At 52.5% G+C, this 27190-nt stretch overlaps 1 protein-coding gene across 2 annotated transcripts in view; it reads right to left on the reverse strand.

The window, feature by feature from the left end:
- Nucleotides 1-418: 418 nt before the first annotated feature.
- Nucleotides 419-27190, reverse strand: part of PLEKHD1 (pleckstrin homology and coiled-coil domain containing D1) — a 32563-nt gene continuing 5791 nt past the window's right edge. The window contains exons 2-13 of one of the 2 annotated variants that reach the window (XM_070378508.1): nt 17278-17371; nt 16865-16954; nt 16572-16648; nt 15640-15731; nt 14376-14428; nt 7896-7990; nt 6098-6191; nt 4454-4632; nt 3836-3968; nt 3295-3439; nt 2852-2971; nt 419-2545 (exon numbers count right to left, since the gene is read on the reverse strand). In XM_070378508.1, coding sequence (XP_070234609.1) covers nt 2376-2545; nt 2852-2971; nt 3295-3439; nt 3836-3968; nt 4454-4632; nt 6098-6191; nt 7896-7990; nt 14376-14428; nt 15640-15731; nt 16572-16648; nt 16865-16954; nt 17278-17371 — 1342 coding nt within the window. In that variant the 3' untranslated portion in view covers nt 419-2375. Of the gene's footprint in view, nt 2546-2851; nt 3002-3294; nt 3440-3835; nt 3969-4453; nt 4633-6097; nt 6192-7895; nt 7991-14375; nt 14429-15639; nt 15732-16571; nt 16649-16864; nt 16955-17277; nt 17372-27190 lie in introns of both variants that reach the window. The other variant, XM_005905744.3, reaches the window with a different exon arrangement.

Here is a 27190-nt window from a genome sequence, read left to right on the forward strand (position 1 = left end):
CTTCCTCCTAAGTAGGGACTGCTGCTGCTGCTGCTGCTGCTAAGTCGCTTAAGTCGTGTCTGACTCTGTGCGACCCCATAGACGGCAGCCCACCAGGCTCCCCCATCCCTGGGATTCTCCACGCAAGAACACTGGAGTGGGTTGCCATTTCCTTCTCCAGTGCATGAAAGTGAAAAGTGAGAGTGAAGTCGCTCAGTCGTGTCCGACTCTTCGTGACCCCATGGACTGCAGCCCACCAGGCTCCCCCGTCCATGGGATTTTCCAGGTAAGAGTACTGGAGTAGGGTGCCATTGCCTTCTCCATAAGTAGGGACACGTGGGTTTAAATGGCCACAAGCAGCCAGTTCCGTAATTCCACATTCAGCCTGCAGGGGGCAACATCTCTCTAGCAATTACCACAATGCGAGTGACTGCAGGAAACGCTTTTAATTGACCAAGGAATTAGGGTTTTGTTTTTGTAAAAAAAAAAAAAAATCAGATCAATATATTTCCAGTAAGTAATTTTTACCCCTACATATTGTCACATAGAGATGTTACTCTCTTTCTATATACAGTGCTAGGTACAGAGTAAGTTTTTAACAAATAAATACTTGTGGATTGATCAGTTGTTTGAAGAAAACCCAAACTTGCCTGAGGCATGGAAAGTACAGAGTGAGCAAGGAGGAAAGAAATTAGAGGTTGGTGAATATGCATGAAAAAGCACTTTCTTCTCTGGTTAATAGTTTGCCCAGGCAGGGAAGTGCATTTGAAAAATCTCTCTCCAAGAGCAAACCATTATTAATTTGGAGTCTTTAAAAACAAAGAATAAAATAGTAATCTCGGTTGATAAATCGTCCTCATTTCAAAGTCCATCTCGCATACGTGATGGATCAATGGGTTCCAGGTTTATGCAGGTTCCTACATGTTTAAAGCTTTACATGGAGACTCAGGCCTTTCAGATGCGTTGACTCTGAAACTCTTGCACCTCTTGCACCTAGGCTTGGAAGAGACTGGTTGAAGCCCGCCTACCACGGAGAAGGGACCATTAAGGTTCGTTTCTCCGGCAGCCCTGACCGCAGAGCAGGGCAGCCCTCCTGGCCTTGGCTGGCCTAGCAGTAGACACGCCCGTGTTTTGAGTCAGTAACATTCCTTTCCCCACAAAGCAGGCCACAGGCCCCTGCCCTGCAGCCATTTGTCCACCTCTCCAACGGCTCCATTTTCCGAACATCAGAGGATCAGCACCTTCAATACCACCAGCATCCCTGAGCACCCTGACCCATGGGGACTCCTTTTGGGGAGAGGCTAACAGACTCAGGCAGTTTGAGACAAAAGGCCCTGCCAGAGAGGATGCCGGGCAGACGGTCTGTCCATGAATGAGGGACACGCAGTTCTCAGCGGCCCCCTGGAGGGCAGTGTCTCCCACAAAAGCTGCAGACGGATGTTCCAGCTTCACCCCTGATGACACTGGGCCAACCAATGGCTGCAAGCCTTCTTACAGGCCCAAACCCCATCTTCCAGGGCTCGCAGTGTCAGTTGCATGGGGTAAAGCTTCTGCAGGGAGGAGGCAAGGTGATCCGAGTGGGGGCAGCTGAGAGGAAGACCTCCGGGACCCCGCTGACCAGCTGGACCACGGCGGCCAAGGGAGCCGCCTCCCCGCCTGACTGGGAGTGGATGTTGCAGGAGCCCGGCTGCCTTCCTCCACTCCCTGACTTGCTTCCTGTCCTCTGGGGTAGACTTCAGCATGGCTGTTGACCGCAGCTCCGGCCCAGGGCCCTCAGGACACATATGCGAGGGATTTGGGGGTGGGGGAGTAGTCAAGTCTTCCTCGAGGGTGCTGAGGCTGCAGGTGGGGGAGCTCACCTGAGGAGGGGAGTGAGCGAGCAGCCCCACAGCCAGGGCCCCCCAGGAAAGGGGCCCGTGGAGACTGTGGCGGGCCGCCAGCCCAGAAGCGCATCGGGCCCCTTTCTTCTCTCCCCCATAGTGTGGTTGACAGAAGGGGCCTTGACAGAGGGTTTCAAAAGCCAAAGGAGGGCTGGGAAACCCTGGGGAAGCCAGGGTCAAGGAGGGTGGCAGAGTCACAGAGAGGTACAGGGCGCTTGACAGAGGGTCGCGGGCCCTGCCCACCCCATTCCCCTAGTCAGAAGTCTCTCCACACAATCAGGCCCCTCCTTCACTTTACCAGGCAGCACCCAGCTTGAGCCTGCACGGGCCTGGCCTGGACGCAAGGGTAGGATCTGGGGTGAGGGGGACGGGGTGGCACTCCTGTCCTCTGAGGGTGAGGCTGCCCACCCCCAGGTGGAGCTCTGGCAGAGAGGAACTGGGTGGAGTTAGGCCTCCCCCTGCCACGGCTCTGCCCCCAGTGAGGAAGGCCTTGGGGGGCCAGGGGAGGGGTGCCCATCACTTTCCCCCTCTGGGAAGCGCAGAGGGGGCTCCAGGCTGCGTGGCCATGATGTGGTAGATGGACTCTCGGAAGCGCTGGTCCCTGCTGAGCCGCTTGGCTACCTCCTTCAGCTCCTCCATATTGTTGGCTTCCAGCTGGGAGGTCATAAAGGACTGGGACGGCTTCACTGGGGAGATGGTGGCCCCAGGGGCCTGGCCATGAATAGCCTTCCCGCCACTGGGACACAGCCCTGTCCCCAACCCGGAGCCGGGCCCCACCCCACCCCCTGCTCCCCATCCTCCTCATGCTGGTCCATGGGCTCCTGTGACCCTGGGGGAAGCCTAAGGCTGGGGCCACAAGGGCTCAGGCCACACTGTCTGACTTCAGGGCTGGGTCAGCCTCCCCACCTCCCCACCCTGCCTTCTTCCTGCCCATTGTCACTGACAGCCCGTGAGCATCCCGCCCACTGGTGCCCAGGGGCTGCCACACCTACCGTCGTTCCAGGAGGTGCTGGACCTGCGCCGGTGGAAGCGGCAGCTCTTGATGCGGCGAGTGGCCGCCTTGTGGATGTACACCGAATTCTTCATGATGACTGGCATTTTGGCCTCCAGCTCTGCATTCCGGATACACTCTTCAAAGAACCCTGCAGCCACAGTTCCACTGCAACCTCCCTTCCCGGCTGCCCCTCCCCTTCCCAGGATCCTGGTGGGCTCCAGAGGGAAATACCCCGACCCCATCCTTTGGAAGATCAGAGTCACCTGCTGAAGGGGGAAGAAACACAGGCTTCCCTACCCCCGCCCCAGATCCAAGAGCCAAAGGCAGCCACGCCAAGAGCACGCCCGAAGGCAGGGCGTCTGGAGCAGAAACTCCATCCACGCTGGCCTGGACCGCCATGCAGAGCTCTGGGGCTGGGCTGGTACCGAGGGCAGGGCTTACTCTTCAGGTGGCTCACGTCAGCCCGCATCCTCTCCTCTTTCTCCTTGTTCCGCACCTTGGAGTTGAGCCCTTGTTCCAGGCTTCGCAAGGCCCCTTCTGCCTCCCGCAGACGCCTCTCCAGGTCCATGCGGACCTTCACCTCAGCCTGAGGGCAGGGGCGAGGAGAGGGAAGTGGGTCCTGGGGCAGGGGAGGGGGGGCAGCTGCCAGTCCCCGGGGAGCCTTCTCTGATCACCCCTGGCTCAAGTGGGCTTTCTTGCCTCCAGACTTGGATGGAAGCTACCGCGTTCTGCTTGGTGTCTTATGCCCTCCATCCGATGGCCCGGACTTGGCCCCTGCACTGGGCAGGTGTCTATAATGATGCCGCACAATGTGCGGCAGGCTTCGCCTCAGGGTGGCTGCACTGCCCACGCCTGGCTGGTCAGATTGGCAGGGATAATTCAGGAAGTTGCCTGATGAGGGCAGGGATGTGAGGGAAGTAAGACTCCAGGGGAGGGGAGGGCCCCCCACCCCGAGCACCAAACGCTCCCAGTGACCCAGCACCTTGAGCTCACGCTCAGCCTGCTGCTTCTCCACCGTCAGCTCCTGCAGCGAGTTTTGCAGTGCCTGGGACTGGCTGGAGTAGAACTCCCGCTCCTCCTCCAGGGCCCTGGAGCGCTCTTCATTCTCCTTCATCCTGCCCCCCCGGGGAGAGGCGCTCACTCAGGGCCCCACTTGCCAATGGGGCATCCGGTAAGAGGGTGGCTCCTGTGCAGGGAGCTGGCTAGAGAAACCCAGAGACCCTGCTTGGTGAGCCCCAGAGCTGGGCTGGGTCCTGTCCCCCCACCCCGATGGTAATGGGAGTGACGTGGTCAGTGCAAGGAATCCTGGGTTCAGGTCTTGCTAGTTCTGTGAGCTCAGGAAGGTCCTCCAAGTCTCAGACTTCTCATCAGTAAAAAGCAGCTGGGAGGACCTGTTCAGCCTGTCTATCAAACAGTCCTAATGACTCACATCATTTCAAGTTAGCTTAGGATAGTGAAGGATTGCTTCCCACTTGCCTGGTGGGGAACCTGAGACCTAGGCAAAAGGGAGTGATCCATCAGATCAAGGCCAACTGGAACCCAAGGGCCCAGGTTCAAGGAAAGCTACCCCCGTGGGCTCAGGCCTTCAGGGCTCCCTCACCGCTTCTCCGCCAGGAGCTTCTCCTCCAAGAGCTGCTGCATCTTCTCCTCAATCTGCCTCAGGTTGCTATGGAGACCTCCGCTGGGAGGCGGCTGCTCGCTCTGATTGGCCAGCGTCTGCAGCTGGTTCTCATTCTCCTCCAGCATCTCTAGGGTTTTCTTCTTCTCTATGGAGAGCTCCTGGCATGAGGAAGGAGAGGAAGTGAAGCAGCCTAGGTCAGGTTCTCTGCCTTCACCTGCCTTTCAGTTCTGGCCAGTGAGGCCCTCCTTACTTAATCCTCTGAGGGACACTTGAAATGTCTTCATTCATCCCTTGAGGGAAAAGGTCAACTAGAGTCTCCCTCCTCCCACTGAGGCAAGGCTACTCCTCCATTGAGGGAGTCAGGGAAAAGCCCAGCATGGCTTCCAGGGGACACAGCACCTACTACAATGGGGACCCAAGGCCCAAGGGCGCCATGAGGTTCTGGGTGCTTGTTCCTCCAGGGACAAGTGAGGGAGGGTGTTGGGCTCATGCAAAAAACACCTAATAGGAACCAGCCCAAGAGCAGACTTAGACATGCTCCCCACTTATCAGACGGGGATCTTGTACTACTCAGAAACTCTGGAGTTGAAACTACCCATGAGAACCACCTCCTGTGATGTGGGACAGGGAAAGATGAACACATGAAAGACGCCCCTAACAAAGCCCCATCGGTCAAGGGAGAATAGAAACCTCGCAGTCTACAAGTCTTGAATTTTGTAACCGTCACGGATGCCCCACAACATGCCAGGCTCACTCGAGGCACTGGACTTGGAGGGACCTTAAGACACAATCTAGTGATGCCCACCATTGGAAAACACAGCCTCACGTGTTAGGTGCTTTCACAGACGCACTAAGTGCTGTGGGCCCAGAGCTCAGAGCAAATCCCTCCCCTAGAACAGTCAGGGAGGCTTGACTAAGGTGATACTCGGGCTGAGTCTCAGAAGGATGAGAGCGTTCTCCAGGCAGAGAAGAGGGTGGAGCACAGTCTGGGCAGAAGGAACAGTGTGGGCAAGGATGGGGAGGATGAAAGGCATGGCTTCCTGGGGGCACGTGTGGTCAGTGGTCTGAAGTTGGGGTTGGGATATCATGGTGCTGGGAGGGGCAGCAGGGGGAGAGGGGACAGGAGGGGAGCAGACGCTGGGACGGGAGTGGGCACTTGGCCATGCTAAAGTGTTTGCACTCTTTCCTTTGCACATGCCACCTCCTCCTCCCTCACAACTTCTGGGGAATCAAATGGATTTTCCCTCCTGCTCAATGTCACCCCGGAGCAGCTAAGTGAATGAGTCACAGGAAGGAAGCGGTGGGTCACCCTGCCCCCCTCCCTAATCAATCCTCCATCTGGTGTAAAAATATAAGCACTGAAGATGGTGGATTTCTTAAGGCCATAGTCACTATAAAGGCAAACTTGAATTTGCCCTTCTGGGTCCTGCTTTGGGCCTCCTGTGTTGGCTGGAGTTCCCAGTGGTCCACAGAGATGAGACCCTTTAGATCAGCACCCCTTCAGGCCCTGTTTTCCTTGCAGATAACCATCTAGAGAAACACTGTTGGAAAAAAATTGCATCATGTGGCCCAACCAACCACCCTGCCTCCTTCCAGGCAACCAGCCTGCCAGGGGCCCCTCACCTCCAGTGTCTTCTGTAAGGACTCTGTGAAGTGTCTTAGCTCCTTTTTCTCTTGCTCCACGCCCTTGAGGCATCTTGCAGTCAGCTCAAGCTCCCTGTGGGGACAGAAGGCAGGGTATGGCAGTGCCCACCCCTCCCAGCCCCATTGTGGCTTCCGCCACACCTCTCTGTATGGCTCAGAGGGCTCTCTGAAGGCCAGCTCCTCACATGGCTGGGTCCTGCCAGCAGCTGTAGGGGCCCTGAGCTGAATGAAGGAGATTCCAGCCAAGTGAGGCTGAAGTCACCTGCTCCAGGTACACAGGAATGTGTCAGAGTAAATCCAAGGCCACCCCAAGGGCAGAGAGGAGAGCTGGAGAAATGAAAGCCTCACTCCCTGTCTTCCCAGGACAGCTCTTGCTAGAACCTACTCACCTTGACATGGGATGTGGCTGAGGCCCTTCCCTGGGGTAACAAACTCCTTGCTGCTATTTTAATAAGCCTGGGTCCCCTTCCCCTTGCTTGGGATGTTTTTCCTTTCTGCCCAGTTTTCAAACTCCTACCACCCCTCAAGGCCCAGCTCAATCTAACCTGTTGAAGCCCACAGGGATCACACATATATCTTAATTCCTATAACACAGGGAGTCTGTGCTACGCCTCTGAGCACCTGTTTGCACATTAGGGGAAGTATTGTTGATATTTCCTGGGTGTGAGTCTGGTTTTCCCAACCAGATCCTCAAGGGAGGAGACTTATCTTCCATTCCAGGATCTGGCACAATTATGGAAGTATTACTTCCAGGTACTTCCAGAATTAGCTGGCTATTAGCTGGTGAGTTTCTCTGAGCTTCTTCTGCCCCAAAATACATGTCCAGTGACTTTCTTTTATAAGGGTGTTACAAGAAAAATATCCTTCTGGGTTATCACTGATAATCAGTAGTGGTGATGGTGGTGGTGGTGACTACAACCAAACCCACCTACAGTACCCAGAGCGGTTGTCTCCAAGTTCATGGGTCGACTGCATCAGAATGACCCAGAAAACTTTTTAAAATATAGATTTCTGGGTTCTACTTTCAGCAGATTCTATTAGTAATCCTCTTGTGTGTGCTGTTTCCTTGCTCAGTTGTGTCTGACTCCTTGCGACCCCATGAACTTAGTCCACAAGGCTCCTCTGTCCTTGGGATTTTTTCAGGCAAGAATACTGGAGTGGGTTGCCATTTGCTCCTCCAGGGGATCTTCCCGACCCAGGGATCGAACCTGTGTCTCCTATGTCTCCTGCATTGCAGGCAGATTCTTTACCTGCCGAACCATGGGGGAAGCCCTAATAATCCTCTTAGATGATTATAATGTACAATTGGGTTTGCAAACCATACACAGTTTAAAAAAAAAAATCCCAAGGGACAGGCATCATTAGCCAGAACGTGAAGAGACTGTGCAGAAAAGACAGGGAATGTTGGGTCAGGTCTTGGCCAGGGGCACCTCCAGACCAGCCTGTCCTGTCTGCCCTGGGGTAAGGGCGGTGTGACGCAGCAGGAGGGGCTTGCTGCCGGTGGGGATGTCTGGTTGCACCTGCCCATGTCTCACACTCCCCTGGGCAGAAGTGACCCCTTGGTGTGGGGTCTATGGCTTTTTCTAGGCCCCCCAAGGCCTGGAGCTTTGGGGGGCCTAGAAAAAGGACGCTGGACGGGTCCAAACTAAGTCACTGACCAGTGAGGATCTCCTGGGGGGAGGCCTCACCAGCCTGGCGGGACACACAGGTCCTACACGTCCTAGCCTGGGCGCACCCTCCTCTCCCTACCCCCGCCCCACCAGGGCACCACAGCCACCTCTTGATCTGTTCCTGCTCCATCCTCAGCTCCTGTACCACCTCCTCAAACTGCTGCTTCTCGGCCTCCAGCACCTGGTTCAGGCGCTCAAGAGCCTGGAGAGAATCAGAGAGGAAGAAAAGAGTCACAGACAGCAAAGCAGCCATGGGGTCAGGAACCCCCGCTCTAACCCAGAGGACACCCTGGGATTCAGTACAATCGGTACCAGACTTAGAATTAAGCCCTGAGGAGTCCTGATCCCACTCAGTGATACACAGTCTCAGTGAAACCAAGATCTGTGATGCGCTGGGCTCATTTACAACACTTCACAAAAGAATATATATACAGACATATAATTGAATCACTTCTGTTGTATGCCCAACACTAAAACAACATTGTAAATCAACTATACTTCAATAAAAATGTTAACAATCAACAAACAAAATAAAACAAAAACACACTTAGCATGCTGAGGGCAGGGTTTAGAAATTATCCCAACATTAGTTCTTACGACTGGCGTGCATGCATCCTAGGTCATGTCAGACCTCTCTGTAACCTGCCAGGCTCCTCTGTCCCTGGGATTCTCCAGGCAAGAGTACTGGAGTGGGTTGCCATACCCTCCTCCAGGGAATCTTCCCCACCCAGGGATTGAACTGGTATCTCTTAGCCTCCTGTATTGGCAGGTGGGTTCTTTACCACTGGCACCACCTGGGAAGCCCTCTTATGACTGGATGTTTGGTAAAGAATCTGCTAATGCAGGAGATATAAGATACATGGGTTCAATCGCTGGGTTGGGAAGCTTCCCTGGAGAAGGAAATGGAAACCCATTCCAGTATTCTTGCCTGGAAAATCCCATGGACAGAGGAGCCTTGTGGGCTACAGTCCATGGGGTTGCAAAGAATTGGACACAGCTGAGCATCTGCGCATTCTACAACATACTATGATAATTTTAGATGTCCGCTCTGCTGGGCAGCTCCAGTCACTCGCACCTAAGGTGTGTTGGCTGACCCCCAAGCCCTGGAGTGAAATGTGTGGGTGTACGTTTCCATTCAAGATCTCTGGAGTGGCATTTGTTAGAAGTGACTAAGAAAAGCCATTCTCAACCCCAAAGTCACAGAATAAAGACATTTTCTCAAGGCATCCAGGAAACAATGAGCATTGGTGGCAGCTTCCCCTGGACTCACCCCCAAGGGAACAGGTGAGGCAGAAAGCCCAGGACTAGCTGACCCAGGGAACTGGACCAGTTCCTTCAAATCTGCTGGCAAGCACAAGTGTTTTCCCAGCAAGCAGGTGCTCCCCCAGGGGACCTGTATTCCCGGGGTTCAGTAACAGGTAGTATTGGTGGGAACACGTCAAGCCAAGGGTGGTTAGAAGCATTTTGTGACAACTGCTTTGTTCCTCCACATATTACTCTGTGGGAGAATATTATTTCTAGATGCACATTCTCTCTTATCTTCTAGTTCTGAACTACGCCCTCATTTTTCACCCAGAGGCTTTGTTCTCAAGGATAATGCAAACCCCACCGGGGAAGTCGGTGGGGGGTGGGGCGCTGCCTATAGGGGGAAATTGCCCTTGGCTTTGAGGAGAATCAGAGAAGGAATAAAATCCAAGGAAAGGGAAGAGTCCGATTCCAAACCCTATGTCCTTCACCCCTAAGCTTCTTATCCAAAAAGTTGCTATTTTTTCCCCTTATAATTATTACTGGCATTTTAGGTGTGGCTCATAAGTGGCCATCCCTGGGGCTGCTCACAGGGCTCTGATGTCCTCGTGGAACACTGCACGGCCACAGTCCACCTGTAAAAGTTGGTGGGGACCTATGGGCCTGGCCGAGGCCAGTGGAACGTTAACAGAAGTGTGTCTCTCCAAGCAGATGCCTTTTACAGACAGGGCGTGACACGCTGTGTTCCCTTCCCTGCCACGTCAGCCAATGCTGCTGCTAACAGTGGAGCTTCCATGAGCCTGGGTTCCCCAAAGCAAGGAGGCGTGGAGCAGAGCCCCCGCTGAGCCATGTAGCTGAGTGAGAAATAGACCTTAGCCCTTCAATACCACTAATATTTTGGGGTTGTGTGTGATGGCAGTAGACACAGCCACATGCAGACATAATATAAATATATTTAAAATTTTATTCTTGTAGACCTCCCTCTTTTTAATCCAAGAAGAGTTCAGAGCTTCAAAAAGTTGGAAAGCCTCTGTTCTCATACATTCTCAGTAGCTGACATATGGTATTGTGAATGACGATAAACACTGATATGGCCTCAGATTCGTATTTCCTCTCTCTCTCTGGTGGCCTCTACCTGCTGCGGCAGGGCTGTTACAGCCTGGAGGCATCCCTGGGCTTAGACCTGAGAAGTCACAAGGGCACTTGGCTCTTATGGGCACCTGGCTTTTGCTGCTTCAGAACAGATCAGATAGGACCTGACTGGAGGACACCCTCCCATGGTCTCAGCCTCTTGGCCTGGAGAGACCCCTTTTTCCAATACCTCAACTTGCAAATATTTCCCTTTACTTACTATTACTCTGTGGTATCTTTTTATAATTGAAAATGAGAGAAAATAAATTATTAAAACCCCATGGAAATGTCCATACACTGCTGATGGGAGTGTCAATAGGTACATATTTTTAAAAAGCAGTTTGGCCATATGCATCAGAAGGTCTAAAAGTTCTTGCCCTTTGAGTCAGTAATTCCACCTATAGGAATTTATCCTAGGGAAATAATTAGAAAAGTAGACCAAGATTTATATACAAAGATGTTCACTGTGGCATAATTTATAATAGTGAAAACAGCCTAGATGTCCAAAAGTAGAAGATTAATGAACATCACAATCAGTGCTTGGTCATTAAAATTGATATTTTCAAAAAATATTGAATGACATGGAAAATTGCTGAAGGTATAGTGTTAATGAAGGTAAAATGAAAGATATCATGAAAAAGCCCATAAAACTGAGTATCTAATATGACCCTATTAGGTTTAAAATATATATAAGAATAATCTACAGGAACAAAGACAAAGAAAAAAGCTGAATTGACAGTAATTGTCTGTGGAGTTGTAGGGTTAAAGGTAAAACTTGTGTTCTTTTTCACGTTTTCTAAGTTTTCTACAAAAAGCATGATTTCTACCATTATGGGAGAAAGGTCTATATTAAAGAGCAAAAAGAAAGAGAATCTTCTTCCTGGATGCTCACTTCTTTCCCATCTTCCATTTCATCCAGATGATTCTTAAATGCTGTCCAAGTGTAGCCTAAGAATGCTGACTGGAGTGGCACACACAGTCTATAAGCCTGAAGCAGCTAGAAGCTCCTGTTCATGCAGCCCAAGACGGCACGAGTCTTTGAGGCCCCCTGCCACAGGCTGCGGTCAGCTAAGACCCACAGCAGCTCAAGTCTTCATCCACCACATCATGCGTCTGTCAGTGACTGTTGGACTTACTTAAGTTGCCAAAGTATGAGGTTGGAAAGAAGTCAGTAGAAAGCAGATTCCAGTTCCAAGGAAAGAAGAGCTTTCAAATAATGGAACAATAATGCAAAGGACATCTCCTAAGCTGCCCGTGGCAGAATCACGATCAACACCCATCAGGGAGGTCACCTGAGAGTCTCACCTGAAAGGGAGAGGTCCTTTCCAGCTCCAAGAGTCTGAGTTCTGACTGGGAGCACTCCACAGGCAAGAACCCTGCCTGAAGGGTCCTGTGCATTTCTGATTTCCTGTGTGCCTGCCCACGTGCAAGGTTGAGCTCTCACAGTTCAATCAGAAGAGGGAAGGCAGGACAGCTGCCCTCCCCCAGGGGATAAGAGTGATGCGACCATGCCCAAAGGAGCCACGGACACCTGAGGGACCTGTGCCCAAGGAAGGGCATTGTCTTCTGGAGAAAGGCAGAACATTGTTTTATTTTGTTTTTGTCTGCACCACGCGGCAGGCGGAACTTCACGGACCAGGGATTGAACCCACGCCCTTTGCAATGAAAGCACAGAACCTTAACTACTGGACTACTGGGGAAGTCCTAAAGGCATTATCTTTTGATCTCAGGGCAGAAGAGCCCAGGACAGTGCCCTTTGAACTCTCAGCTCGTGCCCCTTGAGTTCCTGGCCCTTTCTACCACGTGGAGGATGTCAGAGCCACACGATCACACAGCGCCCGTCGGCCCAGACCTTACTGGTCCACAAAGCACCCCCTGCCTTCTGTTTCAATGAGCCCCACAGCAACCTGGGAGCCAGCCAGGTACAGCCATCACTCTTACCGGAGCAACACGGAGGCAAACGTGCCCAAGGTCACACAGTTAGTGATAGACTGGTACCAGACCCTGCGTCTCCTCTGAAGCCAAACTACCTCTTAAAGATCAGAGAATCTTCAACTTATCACTGGGCCAGGGTACCACATGCCTTTCTAAGTGGCCCAAGCAAGGCATTCCCAGAGCATCTCTGTGACCTGGATGCAGATGGGAAAGGATACGGGGGCAGGTGGATCCATAATATAGATGAACAAGGCAAGGGAGGGAAACCCTGGACAGCATGACTCAGGGAGTTCTATTCTCCATCTAGAGCACACAGCTGCCCCAGAAATGTGAACTTGAACACCCTCCTCTCCCTCCTGCCAGCCCGGGGCAGCCTTCACCGGGGCACCAGCTGGACTCTAGTGAGTCTCACTCACATTTTGTACCTAAAACCCAGGAAATTCACAGCTGGCGGCCTCCCTCCTTCAGCGTGCTAGGGCTTTAAGCGAGGCCTGTGAGCAGTGGGTCTCTGCTGGCCTCATTTCCTGGCTAAAGACCTAGATAGAGTGTCTAAATTTTCCTCGGGCTGACTGCTGCCCCAGATTTAGCCTCTCTGATGGATAAGTCTGTCTCCCCCTGCCAGTGGCTGTATCTGTCACTCCATCCCATCCCCTGGCTTCCTAAATTACCTGCCTTTAAGTTGCTGACAATCTACCCCATCTCACTTCTCAAAATGTACAGAACAGTCAAAAGAAAATGCCCACACTCTAATACAGGAGGGACCCATTTGAGAGCCTGATCCTAGGGGCCACATGTAGCTGGGGGGAGAAGGCTCAGTGCTGTCACCACGCCAATCCTCAAATCCATGCGATCCTAATAAAAATCCTCAGATTTCCTTCTCTGTTTGTTTGGTTGGTTGGGTTTTTGTAATTAACAAAATGACACTGAAGTCCAGCTGGAAGAAAAAAAATGGGTGAGAATATCTGATAACATTTCGGAAGAAGAAAAATGAGGGTGGACTGTCCTACTGGTTAAAAATCAAGATGCAATGTAAAATTATAAGAATTAAAAATATTAAGTCATTCCACAGCATTATCGAGCGCCCATCCTAGTTCAGGTACTCTGAAAGGCCCCATCAGTATTCAGGGTGCAACAGCGCCGTGAGGCTGCTTCTTTTTTTTTTTCCCTGTGATATGCTTCTTGACTGTCAAGTCTGTTTCCAAGCCCAGGGAGGGTGGTTGGGAAGGGCAAGAGGTTTGTGAGAATCAAGTCAGAGAAGCAGGCACTGAGCCCAGCCCTGAACTTGCCTGGGAGAGATAAGCAACAGGAACCAGGCAAAGAGAAATGGACTAAATCGGGCCCTCCTTCTGTGGGTGTGCTGGGGCATGCCACTCTGCGGCTTGGACCTCAGGCAGTTCAATTGTAGGATGGACTCACAGTTAACGATTGTAATACTAACAAACACATATGTTCATTAAGCACGTACTCTGTGCTAAGCACTTTATATATCACATCTCACTTAATCCTCAAAACATACCTGATAAGATGGCTTCTATTATTATCCCCATTTTTCACATAAGGCTATTAATGTTCAGAGAGGTGGAGTAACTTGCCCAAGGTCACACAGTCAGAAGCAGTGAAGGTCCAATCCAGACACAGGCAGCCTGGCTCCAAGTCAGCACTGATAACCACTACCCTACCCTGCCCTTCATGGCTCCTCAGAACAGGCAAGGCCCAGGGTTTCATGGAGATCCCAAATAGTGTGGACTTCAGCAGCCCTGATCTTCAAACGAGGCAAGGGTCTCCTTCACCCCACAGGCTGCCTCCGGCCAATGCTTGGCCTCCTTAAAACTTGTCTGTTAACATTTAGAGGATGAAGGAACCTCTGATATCTTCCAACCCAGTCACCTTTATGGGGCCAGAAGTCCCTCTGGATGAAAAAGGCCACCTCATCCTCCTGTGAATATCAGTAGTGACAAGAGCTCGTTGCCTCCTGACACAGCTTATAAAATTTCTGAATGGCTCTTTCTTTAGAAAGTGAACACCTACTCTTTTGACTTTCCTCCCTGGGGATTGGTAAGGAGAAACACACTTCTTGTCAAAAAGCAACAGCAAGTCCCAAGCACTGTCATCTCAGCGGCTTCCCTGCTCTGCCCATCTGATTTCCCAGCAGGTTGTCTAGGAACCCGTCTCCCCTACACCCTTCCCTAATGCTAGGAACATGGGTCAGCGCACAGCGGCTGTGAAAGGGCCCACAGAGCGGGAGGCGGTGGGGAGTGGCCTCAACGTGCCCCTACCTCTCTCTGCTCCCTCTGAAGGCAGAGTTCTTCGGTCTCTTCCATCAGTTTGTCTGCCAAAGCAAGCATACACACTCTCACAAGATGCTCACTGCAGATCCAGTCCTGAGGGGTCACTGCCTCAGGGGTCACGCCTCCATTGCCCCCAGCTCCTTCCAAGGATGAGGTTGGCACTGCTGGCCCCAAGGCCAGCCGGGGTTGGCCACTGAGGGGCCAGGAGGGGCCAGCTCCTGGGGCTGCAAACTCTGTGCTGGCCTGATCTGCTACCCTCCTCTCCTGGCAATGACCCCGCGTTGTACATTCACAAGAAAATGACATCTCATCTTTGCAGCTCAAGTGCGTCTCTGCACCCCCATTGTGCTGTTAACCTTTGCACTGATGTCTGGCTAGTGAAGTAAGGCAGGTCCTGGGAGCAGAGGGTGTCTAGAGCAGGCAGAGGGGAGTCAGTGCTCTGGTCCCCACATGTTTAAGGAGGCAGTAAGGGAGAGGGTCTCAGGCAAAGGACCAACCTCCCAGACTTACTGTCTTCTTACAGAGCATGCCTACCAGCTAATCTCATTGGAAAAGACCCTGATGCTGGGAAGAATTGAGGGTAGGAAGAGAAGGGGGCAACAGAGGATGAGATAGTTGCGTGGCATCACCTACTCAATGGACATGAATTTGAGCAAACTCCAGGAGACAATCAAGTACAGGGAAGACTGGCGTGCTGCAGTCCATGGCATGCTGCTGCCCATGAGGTCTCAAAGCGTCAGACCCAACTTGACAATTGGACAACAACCACTAGCCAATCAGGGGCACATGGGCCTAGAACCTTAAAGAGGGTTGGGGGTGAGAACTGGGGTCTGAGGGCAACATCCTCTCCATTCGTGGGGCCCTTGCTGCACACCGGACACAGATGTTTCTAGGCATTTCCACCACCTCTAAAAGTTGGGGGCTAATTTTGTCTCCAGTTTAAGGGTGAGGAAACTGAGGCTTAAGATGAGCTGCCTAAAGATCCACACAGCTGATGGATAAATGACAAAGCTGGGTCCAGAGCTCAGGCTCCTAACCACTAGGCTCTCTTGCCTCCTGTCATGCCAACCCAGAGGACTCGTATCATGCCATATAGCCCCCCAGGCTCTGGGCTGGTCTCCGGCTCCTTGAAGCCTGCTAAACCCCTACCCAAGACACGCTCCCTCAGTCCTGCGCCAAACCTTGGGCTGCAGCCCCTGGCCCTGAAATGCTATCACCAGAGAGCCTGTTTGCAGCCCATCCCTCAGCCAACCTAAATACTCCTGCTTCTCCTTGGCCAACTGCAGCCCCTGGGCCTCCAGGCTCTTGATCATGGCTTCTCCCAGCTGGGCATTCTTCCAAGTCCTGGGGAGGGAGGGCAGATGGAACAGGAGAGAAGAGGAAGACACACACAACTGTTAAAACAGAAGGCTGGAGGAGAAAGAGAACGTGCAGAGTGTGTCCTCGTCATCCTTTCTCCCCAGAATCCCAGCCGCACCCACCCTGGGCCCCGTGACTCTGGGCGAGCCACCAGCATCGATCCACTACAGTCCCCGGAGGCTGGCCCAGGCTGCAAAGTGGGCCACCAGAGGCTGGGCCAATAGCACTTTGGGAGCAGGAAAGAGTTTGCTTCCTGGGCTGCTTTCTAGACCGCTGAACGCCCACCACCTGCCACAAGGCCTGGCCCAGGGCACCACTCAGAATCATCTGTGGAACCAAAAGCACAGCCCACCACAAATAGGCAGGGGCTGAGACAGGGGTCTGTGTGCAAATGGGCTGTGTTGGGCTGGAGGTTTCTGTACCTGGGCAAACCACTGGTCTGTGCTAGGATAACTTAGGGCCTGGGGAGATGGGATGGGTGTCAGGAGGCTGCCAACTTCTCAATAGTGACACTGGATTTGCTCCCGAGAGTAGGAGACAAATGGTGTCTACGTATGCCACCTGTGACTCTAAACAAGCAAAGCTCACTTTGATCGAATCTTATTTAGAAGACTCCCCAAAGATTCTCTAAATCTGGTCCATCTCCACTCCCCACACAAACCAGCTCCCCCCAGCCCTGTGCTTCCCACCCTGCCCTCTCCCAGGGTGTCTCCATGCCCACCAGGATCCCAGTCGAGAGGCAGGGAGGTCAGGGTTGGCTTAGCCCACACTCTTTCCCCTTCCAGACCGTCAGGCTGCCCCCGCTTCCTGCCCAGGTGCACTTACACCTTCCCAGACTCCTGCAGCATCTCCAGCCACTGGGTCTGCTCAAACTCCGACTCGGCGGCCAGCAAGATGGTCCCCTGCCAGGAAGAGAAGACACAGGTGTGCCTGAGAGGAGCCACTCCAGGAGCCACCACTCGGCCTCTGCAGGCCTGCTCCATGCTCTCACCCATGTCCCCAAGTCACTGACACTCTTCTCAGGCAAGCCCACTGGAGGGGATGCCCCAGGAGCCTGGGGTCCCAGGGAATCTGCTCTGTTTCTGCGGAGCCCAGGCCAAGCGGAGAGCCTTACTCACGTGGAAATCCTGGTGGGAGATTTTCATGGCGTAGGGCATGCTGGGCTCTTCCTTGGCCTCCACCAGGCAGCCGCCCAGAGGGATGACACCCTGAGAAAGAACCAGGACAGTGGCCCCCATTCCCCACCCAGCCCAGGTCACCAAAGGCCTCTGGGAGCCTCAGCCAATATCCAGGTGTTGCTAAAGGCTTGAGGCTAGAAGCCAGACCAGAACTCTCCCAGAGGGACACAGGAGGGACACAGCCTGGGAGGGGGCCAGGGTGGCTTGTGCGCCGCCCCCGCCCTCCGCCCCACGACAAAGACTCTCTGTGGGACCTGAGCAAGACACCGGAGAGCACCCTCCCCTCAGAGGATACCGTCCCCTGTTGTTCCCACTGGGCCCTCCCGACTGTGCCCTGGGGAGAGGCCCCTCACCTTGGGATGGATATTGAAGTATTTATTGGTTTCAAAGCTCTTTTTTTCGCTCTCAGAGTAGTAAAGAAGGAAGCTCTCTTTGATGATGCAAAACCTATAGTGGGTGGTGGGGAGGAGGGGCAAACAGGAGGGAAGGGGTGAGGTTTCTCGGGATGACAAGAGCACCCTTGGGGCATCTGTGCTCACGTGGGGAGCCCACGAGGACACTGTGCAGACTCATCTTTGCCAACTCACGTGCCACATCCAGGCAAAGTCCTCAGCTGGCCAGCCCCCCACCAACAGGCAGCCCACCCTCACGTCAGTGGACGAGCGGAAGTGGGAGGCCCACAGGCAGCCTCCACAGCTGGCTCCTCCAGCCGCCGAGCCGCCCCCTTTGGCACAGGGGGGTATCTGTGGTCCTTCCCCTCAGGTACCTTCAGCCCTGTGAGTCTACCCCAGGAGGGGCAGGAGAAGGGCTGGAGGACCCACAGTTCCAAAGTGGGTCTTTTGACAAGTGGTCTTGAAGACTGGCAATCAAATGGCATGTGGGTACCAGGCTGGTGAGGCCAGGCCTGCAGCCTACATGTGACACCTGCATTGCCTTTGGTCTTGGATGTTCCAAGGCCTCCTTTCTGGGCCCTGGGGCTAACTTAGGGCTTCCCTGGTGGCTCAGACAGTAAGGAATCCACCTCCAATGCAGGAGATGTGGGTTCGATCCCTGGGGTCAGGAAAATCTCCTGGGGAATGGAATGGCTACCCACTCCAGTATTCTCGCCTGGAGAATCCCATGGACAGAGGAGCCTGGCGGGCTACAGTCCATGGGGTCGCAAAGAGTCAGACACGACTGAGTGACTAACACTTTCACTTTGGGATCTCTATGCCCTTGGTGCTTTCTGACTTTGATGCCCACAGGCGGAGCTCTTGCATCCACCCAGGGGACTCTCACAGGACTGATGACTAGATAAGACACCAGGAGAAGATCCAGCTGGACCTGAGAGCCCAGAGTGATAGCTCCATCCTCCTGGGGCAGCTGCTAATGCTGCTGTTGGAGCCATGGGACTAGGGGGAGCTAGAAACACCGCTCAGATGGGCTCATGACGGCCAACAGCATGACTTTCCCCTGCTCTGAGTTCAGTGGCATCACACCGGTAGCTGATATCAGTCAGAGTGGGAATATTTACACCATGGAAATCATCAAATGCTACAAAACATCAAGGGCTCCACCCCACCCCACCCCCAAGAGAGCAAGTGGTTAAACATTCACTGGCACACCCCTGGTTGGACCCACCCTCTTGGGAGGGACTCGAAAAGGGGCTGGTGAATCTCTGAAGGTGCCACCAGCCATGGGGACACTCCCGAGGCCACAGCTACAGTGGGAGGGTCGTTGTGATTGCCGACAGCTGCTGTCTCACCTCCCCCAGGAAAGGAGCTCAGCTCTGTCCTTTGCTGTGCACCCCACCCCACCCATGCTCTTTATTTGCATGGACCCTCTCGGCCCACCCAGACACTGAGGACAGCTGTGGACCTCAGAGGTGACTTCCTGCTAAAGCCGATTCACCCCGCCGCCAACCCCACCCTCCAGTGGAGGAAGAACACACGAATACCACTGTCTGCAGAACAGCAGGCACGTTCTGGGCCCCCCAGCACCTGACCCCTGCCCATTTTCTCAGCCTTCCTGCCACTTCTGCCCTTTAGCCCCTTGGCCCCACGAACACTAAGCTCTCTGCCTCCCGCCTCACTCTGTCTTGCACGATCCTGAGAAAGAGACCACACAGTTTTCCCAGGAATGCCCACCCTCTCTCTCTTCACCTGGCTGAAACTGTCTCACCGTTGGTGACCAGACCAGCTCCTGTACGTGCTGACCTGCCATGCACTTGGCACTTAGCACCACTGCCGCACCCTGGGTGCTCACTCTTGTCTGGAGGACCTGTCATGGTCCTTCGGCCCTGTGGGACAAGAGAGATGTCCCCTGACAGTTTCAAAGGAAATTCATAGAGCAGATAAGAACACAGACCTGTCATTTCTCAGCCTGGGGTCGGGGGGGAAGGGGGAGGGGCTAGACCAAGTAAGCTTGCCTCTCTGAGCCTCAGTTTATTCACTTGTAGAATGGGAGTGATAACATGGACCTCATCTGGTTATTGTCAGGATCAGATGAGACTGTGCTCATCACTCTGCCAATTTGAAGAAGAGCCAGGACTGGACTGAGTGGCACATCTCCACAGTCCTGTTACCCACAGGAAAATGGGAGGCAGGGGACACAGGACCGCCTCTTAGGGACCCTTCTCCTCCCCTTTCAGTGGTTACTGAAATACTGCTATGGAATGAACTGTATTCCCCCAGATTTATAAGTTGAAGCCCTAACCTCCAATGTGACCGTATCTGGAGACAGGGTCTTATTTTTTTTTAAGATTTTTCTTTGATGTGGACCATTTTTAAAGTTTCTATTGAATTTGCTACAATATTGCTTCTGTTTTATGTTTTGGTTTTTTGGTCCCAAGGCATGTGGGATCCTAGCTCTCCCATCCCAACCAGGGATCAAATCTGCAGCCCCTGCATTGGAAGGTGGACTCTTAACCACAGGACTACCAAGGCAGTCCCTGGAAGTAGTCTTTAGATAGTAGTTAAGGTTACATGAGGTCAAGAAGTGGGGCCACAATCCGATCCTATTAAGATGAAGCATTTGCTCTCCCACTTGGCCCCTTTAGAACACAGTGAGAAGGCAGCCATCGACAAGCCAGGAAGAGAGTCCTTCCCAGAAAGAACCTGCTTACGTCAGCACCTGATCTCAGACTTTCAGCCTCCTAGGAAAATAAATTTCTGTTGTTGAGCAGAGGGTTTAACAGTGTAACAGATTGTTTATTCAAGCTATGGTATTTGCCTGAGCTGACCAAGATAAATACTTCCTTGCCTTTGTGACACTTCTAGAGACTCCTCCTCACTTAGAGCAAAGCACTGTGCCGGGGATTCGGTGAGGGTGGCAGACAGATGGTCACTAGACACACGGGCAGGGAGAGAACAGGGCTCTGGAGGCAAACAATCCATATCCCTCAAGCCACAGCCTCCAGCAGGCTCCCAGCCTTGCAGGGTCTTCCCTTCAAAGCTCCTCTACAAAATGAGGCTTCGAGTACCTGTCTCCTGGGGCTGCTCTGAAGAAACGTTCATTGGTTCAATAAATAATCGCTGCACTCACACCTGTGCCAGGCAATGTTCTGAGTGTCGGGGACAGAGATGTGGACAAGAGAGACACAAATCCCTGTTCCCATAGAGCTTATACTTGAGTGTGTGTAGTGGGGAGGCAGACAGTAACTAAGTTAGAAAGAAAGACTTGCAAAGTACCAGATGTTGATAAATGCTATAGAGGAAAATAAACCAGGGGAATTGATGGGGTGAGGCGTGGGTGGGCGAGGTTTTGATATTAAACAAAGTGGTCAAGGAGAGCCTGAAGGCATTATCTGTGGAAAGGTAAGTGTTCCAGGCAGAGGAGCCGTAGGTGCAAAGGCCCTGGAATGGGAAGTGTGCCTGGTTCTGGAAGGAACTGCAATGTGGCTGCAGCAGAAGGAACCAGGTAGAAAGCAGATTGTGTAAGGCCCTGTTGGCTACTATAATAGCATTAATGATAAAGCTAACGTTTATTTAGCACTTACCCCAAGCAATATGTTATTGCAAGTAGTTACCTCTGTTAATACATTTAACACTCACTATTATCCGACAATTGGAGAAGGCAATGGCACCCCACTCCAGTAGTCTTGCCTGGAAAATTCCATGGACTGAGGAGCCTTGGTAGGCTGCAGTCCATGGGATCTCGAAGAGTCGGACACAACTGAGCGACTTCACTTTCACTTTTCACTTTCATGCGTTGGAGAAGGAAATGGCAACCCACTCCAGTGTCTATGGGGTCGCACAGAGTCGGACACAACTGAAGCGACTTAGCAGTAGCAGCAGCATTATCCAATAAGGGCTTCCCTGGTGGCTCAGACAGTAAAGAATCTGCCAGAAATTCGGGAGACTTGGGTTCAGTCCTTGGGTGGAGAAGATCTCTTGGAGAAGGAAACGGCAACCCACTCCAGTATTCTTGCCTGGAGATTTCTGTGGACAGAGGAGCCTGGCAGGCTACAGTCCACGGGGTTGCAAAGAGTTGTTAATGACTGAGCGACTAACACTTTTATTATCCTATGAGGCAGGTGTCTACATTTTCTATGGGCAGAAATGAAGCAGAAAGGTGACATGACCTGCTGAAAATCAGACTGCTAGTTGATAGAGGCTGATTTTTCCTCTGAGTAGGAGGGACAGGTACTGGAGGGTTCTGAGGGGAGCGATGCAATCCAATTTGCATGGCAGAAGGCTCAGTCCAGCCGCTGGGCTGAGGACAGACCGTTGCTGGAGGGCTAGGGGGTCATGCATGGGATCCCTTCGGGGCTGGGGCCACAGGAGGGACAGGAAAGGACCCAGGGGATGAAGGCATGAAAAGTCCTCCACACCCGTCTGCCACGTAGGATGTCACGGCCCTCCTCTCTGTGCCTGCTGAGAGGCAGGGGAAGACGGATGTCCAGGGCATGCTTTGTTCCAGACTTCAGCAGAGCTAGGGGCTCCCATGGCTACAGGGGTCATGAAGGGTCACGTGCCATGCATGCCAAGCCTTGGTCTGGCTGCAGCTGCTCTTGGTTTGCTTTGGGTGGGGATGGGAACCAAGGGAAGGGAGCTGGCATGGACCTGGAGGAGGAGGGTGACTCCCTGGCTGGCAAGGAGGAGGATCGCCCAACAAAGGGTACATCTGGCAAGGTCACTTCGAGGACCCAAAGGGCTGGCTTGGCTTGTAACCCTGTCTCAGTGCCTGCCCGCTGCTCCAGCCGATGACTCTCAGCTTCTCTGCAGCAGTGGGGGCCCAAGGTCAGAGTGCCCTGCACAGAAGGATGCTTCCTCTTCCTGCCCCTTCCTCCAACATCCCCTTACTCCCGGGGTTCTCATTCTGACCACAAGCCAGGGGCTGCCTCCTTCTGAGTCCTGCCGAGTTGGGCTCACTGAATAAGGGCTGGAGATAGACACTGGTTGTTTAGCTGTTCTCACGTGCTGCTTTCCATGCTGGATGTGAAAGAAAAAATGAAAGTGTTAGTTGGTCAATTGTGTCCGACTCTGCGACCCCATAGACTGTAGCCCACCAGGCTCCACTGTCCGTGGAATACTCCAGGCAAGAATACTGGAGTGGGTTGCCATTACCTTCTCTAGGGGATCTTCCTGACCCAGATATTGAACCCGGTCTCTGGCATTGCAGGCAGATTCTTTACTGTCTGAGCCACCAGGGAAGCCCTAGGTATCAGCATTTGATCCATGTAATAATCCTGGAAGGTAGGGCTTTTTGTTCCCATTTTACAGATGAGGAAACTGAGGCTAAGAGATGAAGCTACACATGCAAGGTCATATAGCCAGGGTAGAGGTAGACCTGGGACTGGAAACACAGACAACAGCCTCTGTTCCTACTCCCATACCACACTGCCTCAGAAGCTGCTTTGGCCTTTGGGCCATCACCTGGGCAGGAAACAGATGGGCCAAAGGCAGTAGGTTTCAAGGCTGGGGTAGACAAGCATCAGAACTCTGCCACTTACCAGCTGTGTGACCAGGGCAAGTCCTCTGATCTCTCTAGGGCTCTGGTCCCCCAGGGGAACTTGAAAACACTAATAGTACATATATCTCTTAGGGTTGTTGGGATAACGAAAAGAGTTGTTCACATAAAGTCTTTGAACATTGTGTGACACATGGTAAATGTTCCTTAAACATTTACTTTTATTACTACTAATAATATTTATTATTATTAGTTTCAGTGTCTGCCACTGCCTCCCCTGACCTCCTTTCCCATTTGTGCTCAAAAAACTACTGGCAAGAGCTCTTGGCTTCAGCCCAGCTGGCCAACTCACTGTCCTCCAAATACACAGCCCTTTCCTGCACCCGCCCCTCCCTCCTGTCCAAAGCTCACCCTTCTACCCAGGCCAACTTCAGTCCTGGGCAAAGCTTGGTCTCCAGTCCTAGCCCCTGGGGTCTCCCTGTCTAGTCCTAAGCTTCAGTGAAGCCCAGAGCGTGTACATGAGTAAAGGGTCTGTGTCTGCCCTGGCTGCATCTTCTCTCTGGTCTTAAAGAATTTCACCTCTAGATGAAGGAAAATTTACCAGGTACCAAGATGCTCACTTTTCTAAGTGTTTTATTGACATTATCTGATTTAATCTCTCACGACAACTCTGAGAGTTGGGGCTGTATTTCCACTTCACTGATTCAGCAGCTAGTAAGGGGCAGACCGGGAATTCAGTTTGCCGGCTTGTTACCAGACCAGGTTCGTCAGCCCGACGTGCAGCAAGCCAAATGCTGAGACGCCGAGGTTTGCAGCAGAGAAGGAGCACGTGTGTGGCGGCCAGTAGCTCATGTTATGTGTATACTAACACCACGTTGGAAGTTAAAACCTACTGAGAAAAAATTATGCAACTTGGCTCCAACAAGTGTCACCCGAAGAACCTGGATTCTTAGGAAATATCTTCTCGTGGATCCTGTAAGGAACTAGGTCTATATCTGAGGGATTACTTAAACTGTCTTTTTTTTTTTAAGATTTTCTTTCTTGATATGGAACCATTTTTAAAGTCTTTTATTTGCTACAATATTGCTTCTGGTTTTTTCATGTTTTGGTGTTTTGGCCCCAGGGTTTGTGGGACCTAACTCCCCAACCAGGGTTTGAACCCTCACCCCCTACAGTGGCAGGCAAAGTCCTAAACACTGGACGACTAGGGAAGTCCCCTAGACTGTCATTCTCCTGTGAGCTGGCTAGGATTTATACTCCTTCTTGGTAAAACCCTGTACTTGCTCTTTGCCACGTATCCTTAAGCCCCAAACTCTAATTCATATGATGATTATTCAACATAAAGACTAAAGCGCCTGCCTTCAAAAGAGGAAAAAAACCCAGATCCTAAACATGGTCCCATGTTTGCAGTCAAACGCAAAACAATTCCATTCCTCTAATTCTCCAAAGGCTTTCCACCCTTATCAGCAGAATGTGGTCCTCTTCTGCCAAAGCTGAGGAACTGAATCAAGAGATAGGGGAGGACTGAAAGCATGAGCCATGGGCTGAAAAATCCGTAACAGAAACTGGTGGCTAACACAAATTCTTGAGCTTGTCTTAACAGACCACCAGATAAGGGAAGAGCTTGTTTAAAAGCCCTCTGCTTGTTACACAACAAACTGGCTGAAACTGGGAGGACCCAACACATCTGATCAGAGTCTGCACAGAATAGACCTGCTCGCCCCACAGGTGACGTCACAGCCCAGGTTCCCTCCATATCAGACTTACCTGGAATTTGCACATGCCTTCCATAAAGAAGCATGTAACTCAGATGCGCCTGTGCAGAACACAGACTCCTTCACCTCCTTCCTCCAGTCACCTCCCCCCATGCCTCAGACTCCCTTCTTGTTTAGACCATAAATACCCCAAGCTGCTTGCCTCTGGGGAGGCAGATTTGAGATTAACTCTCCCGACTCCTCACTTGGCTGCCTCGTGAATAAACCTTATCTCTGCTGCAAAGCTGGGTGGCTCAGCATCTGGCTTGCTGTGTGTCAGGCAAGCAAAGTTGGCTGGGTAACACACTGACAAAGCTCAGGTTCTCAGCCGCTCTGTTCTCTGATGCCCAGCCCCTCTCACCACTACTGTTGGCTCTCCTTACTGCTTCAGACCTGGCATCGTGATTTGTCTTCTTAGAGCTTCTGTCTGCAAGGTGACTGCAAGCCCCTGGCCAGCTCAGGTCAGAGAGCATGAGCAAATCTCCTGGTACAGTCTGGGCTTGATGATTTCCTGTCCTCAGGGAGCTTACAGGCAAACACTGATTGTACAAATCAATAATTTAAAACACAGCCAATGCTTTTACAACTTCTCCTTTGTGCCAGGCACTGTTTTAATAACATCAGAATGGTTGTTAACCATTCACTCCTCACATGAGCCAGATGAAATGAGCGGAGAACAGAGAGGTTAAGTAGCATGCCCCAGGTTACACAGCTGGCAAGTGGGGAGCTGGGAACATTGTAAAGCACCAGGGTACCCTGCCACTTTGTAAATTTGTATGAGAAACAGGAAGACAGATGGGTGAGGAATGAATCGTTTGGGTGTCCAGCCCGGAATGTTCTCCGAGAGGGGGTGACAACTCAGCAGGGTTTGGAAGGATGAATAGGAGTGTCTAGGGGACGAGGGAAGTGGAGAAGCATCTCAGACAGAAGGCACAGCAGATGCAACGAACACTGTGTTTCAAGGCTATCAGAACACGCCAGGTATCACTGGCAGCTAAGTGCCAGAGGGGTGAGCAGTGGTGTGGGGGAGGGGAGTGAGAGGTGAGTTCAAGTCAAAGACAGCAGTGGGGACCAGACACGGGTGGGGCTTGTGGTCCCTGTGAGAAGGTGGGGCCCCTTATGGCAGATGACGGGAGCTGCCAGTGGGCTTCAAAAGGGCCCTTGTGAGGTCACCTTGCAGTTTTAGACGTGGAGGTGTCTCAGAGGGTGCCACAGCTGGGCAGAGGGGCAGATTAGAGTTCCTGGTTGTTGCTGATAAAAGTCAGCAGAGCTTGCTGAATAGACAAGGGAGGGAGAGCAGAGTCTGGGATGACACGAGGGCCAGGACATTAACTGAGGTGCAAGGCAGACAAGGTGCCGTCCGAGCTGAACCAGGGAGCCCAGGAAGGTTTTCCTCAGCTTTGCTTCCACCTTTACTCCCCTCCTCAGTGCCCTGAAGGCAACAAGGGCTCAAGCAGAGCGTGATGGTCAACATGGGCCTCACAGTAGATCCAGCTGGAAGCAAGCAAAAAAGGCTACTTAGACCCACAGGTCAGAGAAGGCAATGGCACCCCCTCCAGTACTTTCGCCTGGAAAATCCCATGGACGGAGGAGCCTGGTGGGCTGCAGTCCATGGGGTTGCTAGAGTCGGACCCAACTGAGCAACTTCACTTTCACTTTTCACTTTCATGCATTGGAGAAGGAAATAGCAACCCACTCCAGTGTTCTTGCCTGGAGAATCCCAAGGACAGGGGAGCCTGGTAGGCTGCTGTCTATGGGGTCGCACAGAGTCGGACACGACTGAAGCGACTTAGCAGTAGCAGCAGCAGACCCACAGGTACCTTCTAAGTTGGACGGGTCCTGGCAAAGCAAGGCCCATCTACACTGTTCCGAAGGCTTGGAGGGGCAAAGCCAAGTGTGAGTGTAGGGGCTGGGAAGGGCGTTGCATCACAGAGTGAGAGAAACTTGGAGTGGGGGGAATCCTGGAGGGCAGAAGGGAGGTGGGGTGAGGGAAGAGGGCAGAGGAGAGAGGATACAGGGAAGATCCAACAGCCTGGGCCCTACAGGGTCAAGAGACAGCATCGAACAATCCCAGCCCTGGTGGTAGTGAGATGCAGTATCTGGAAGGCTCAGGAAACCAGGGAACAGACCCAACCAGGTGCTTGCACCTCTGGGATTTAAATACCTCTCCACCCTGCTCTTTGACAAACCTTCTCTTCACGCTGAAGCAGGAAATGGCAACCCACTCCAGGATACTTGTCTGGAGAATCCCATGGACAAAGGAGCCTGGTGGGCTACAGTCCATGGGGTCGCAAAGAGTTGAACACTTACTTTCCTTTCACACAGTCTACAAGGCCCCCAGAAAGCTTGTGTGGAGGCTGGTGCATCAGTGTGGCGGTGGGGATGTGGGGGGAGACTGAGGAAGGAGCCAGAGTCCATATTTGCTAATGCAACAAGGAGTACCTACGCTGGGCAGCCAGTTCATCCACAGATAAGGAAACAAGAACTTAGAGCCCCTGGGGATCAGCAGAAACCCTGGCCTGTGGAAGTGTGAAAGGCCATGGGTTACCTGTTCCAGGAAGGCAGGACACCCAGCCTGGCGGCCTCTTCTTCCTGGGGACACCAACATCCAGAACAGGAGCAG

The sequence above is a fragment of the Bos mutus genome, chromosome 10, assembly GCF_027580195.1.
Source record: "Bos mutus isolate GX-2022 chromosome 10, NWIPB_WYAK_1.1, whole genome shotgun sequence".
NCBI lineage: Eukaryota > Metazoa > Chordata > Mammalia > Artiodactyla > Bovidae > Bos > Bos mutus.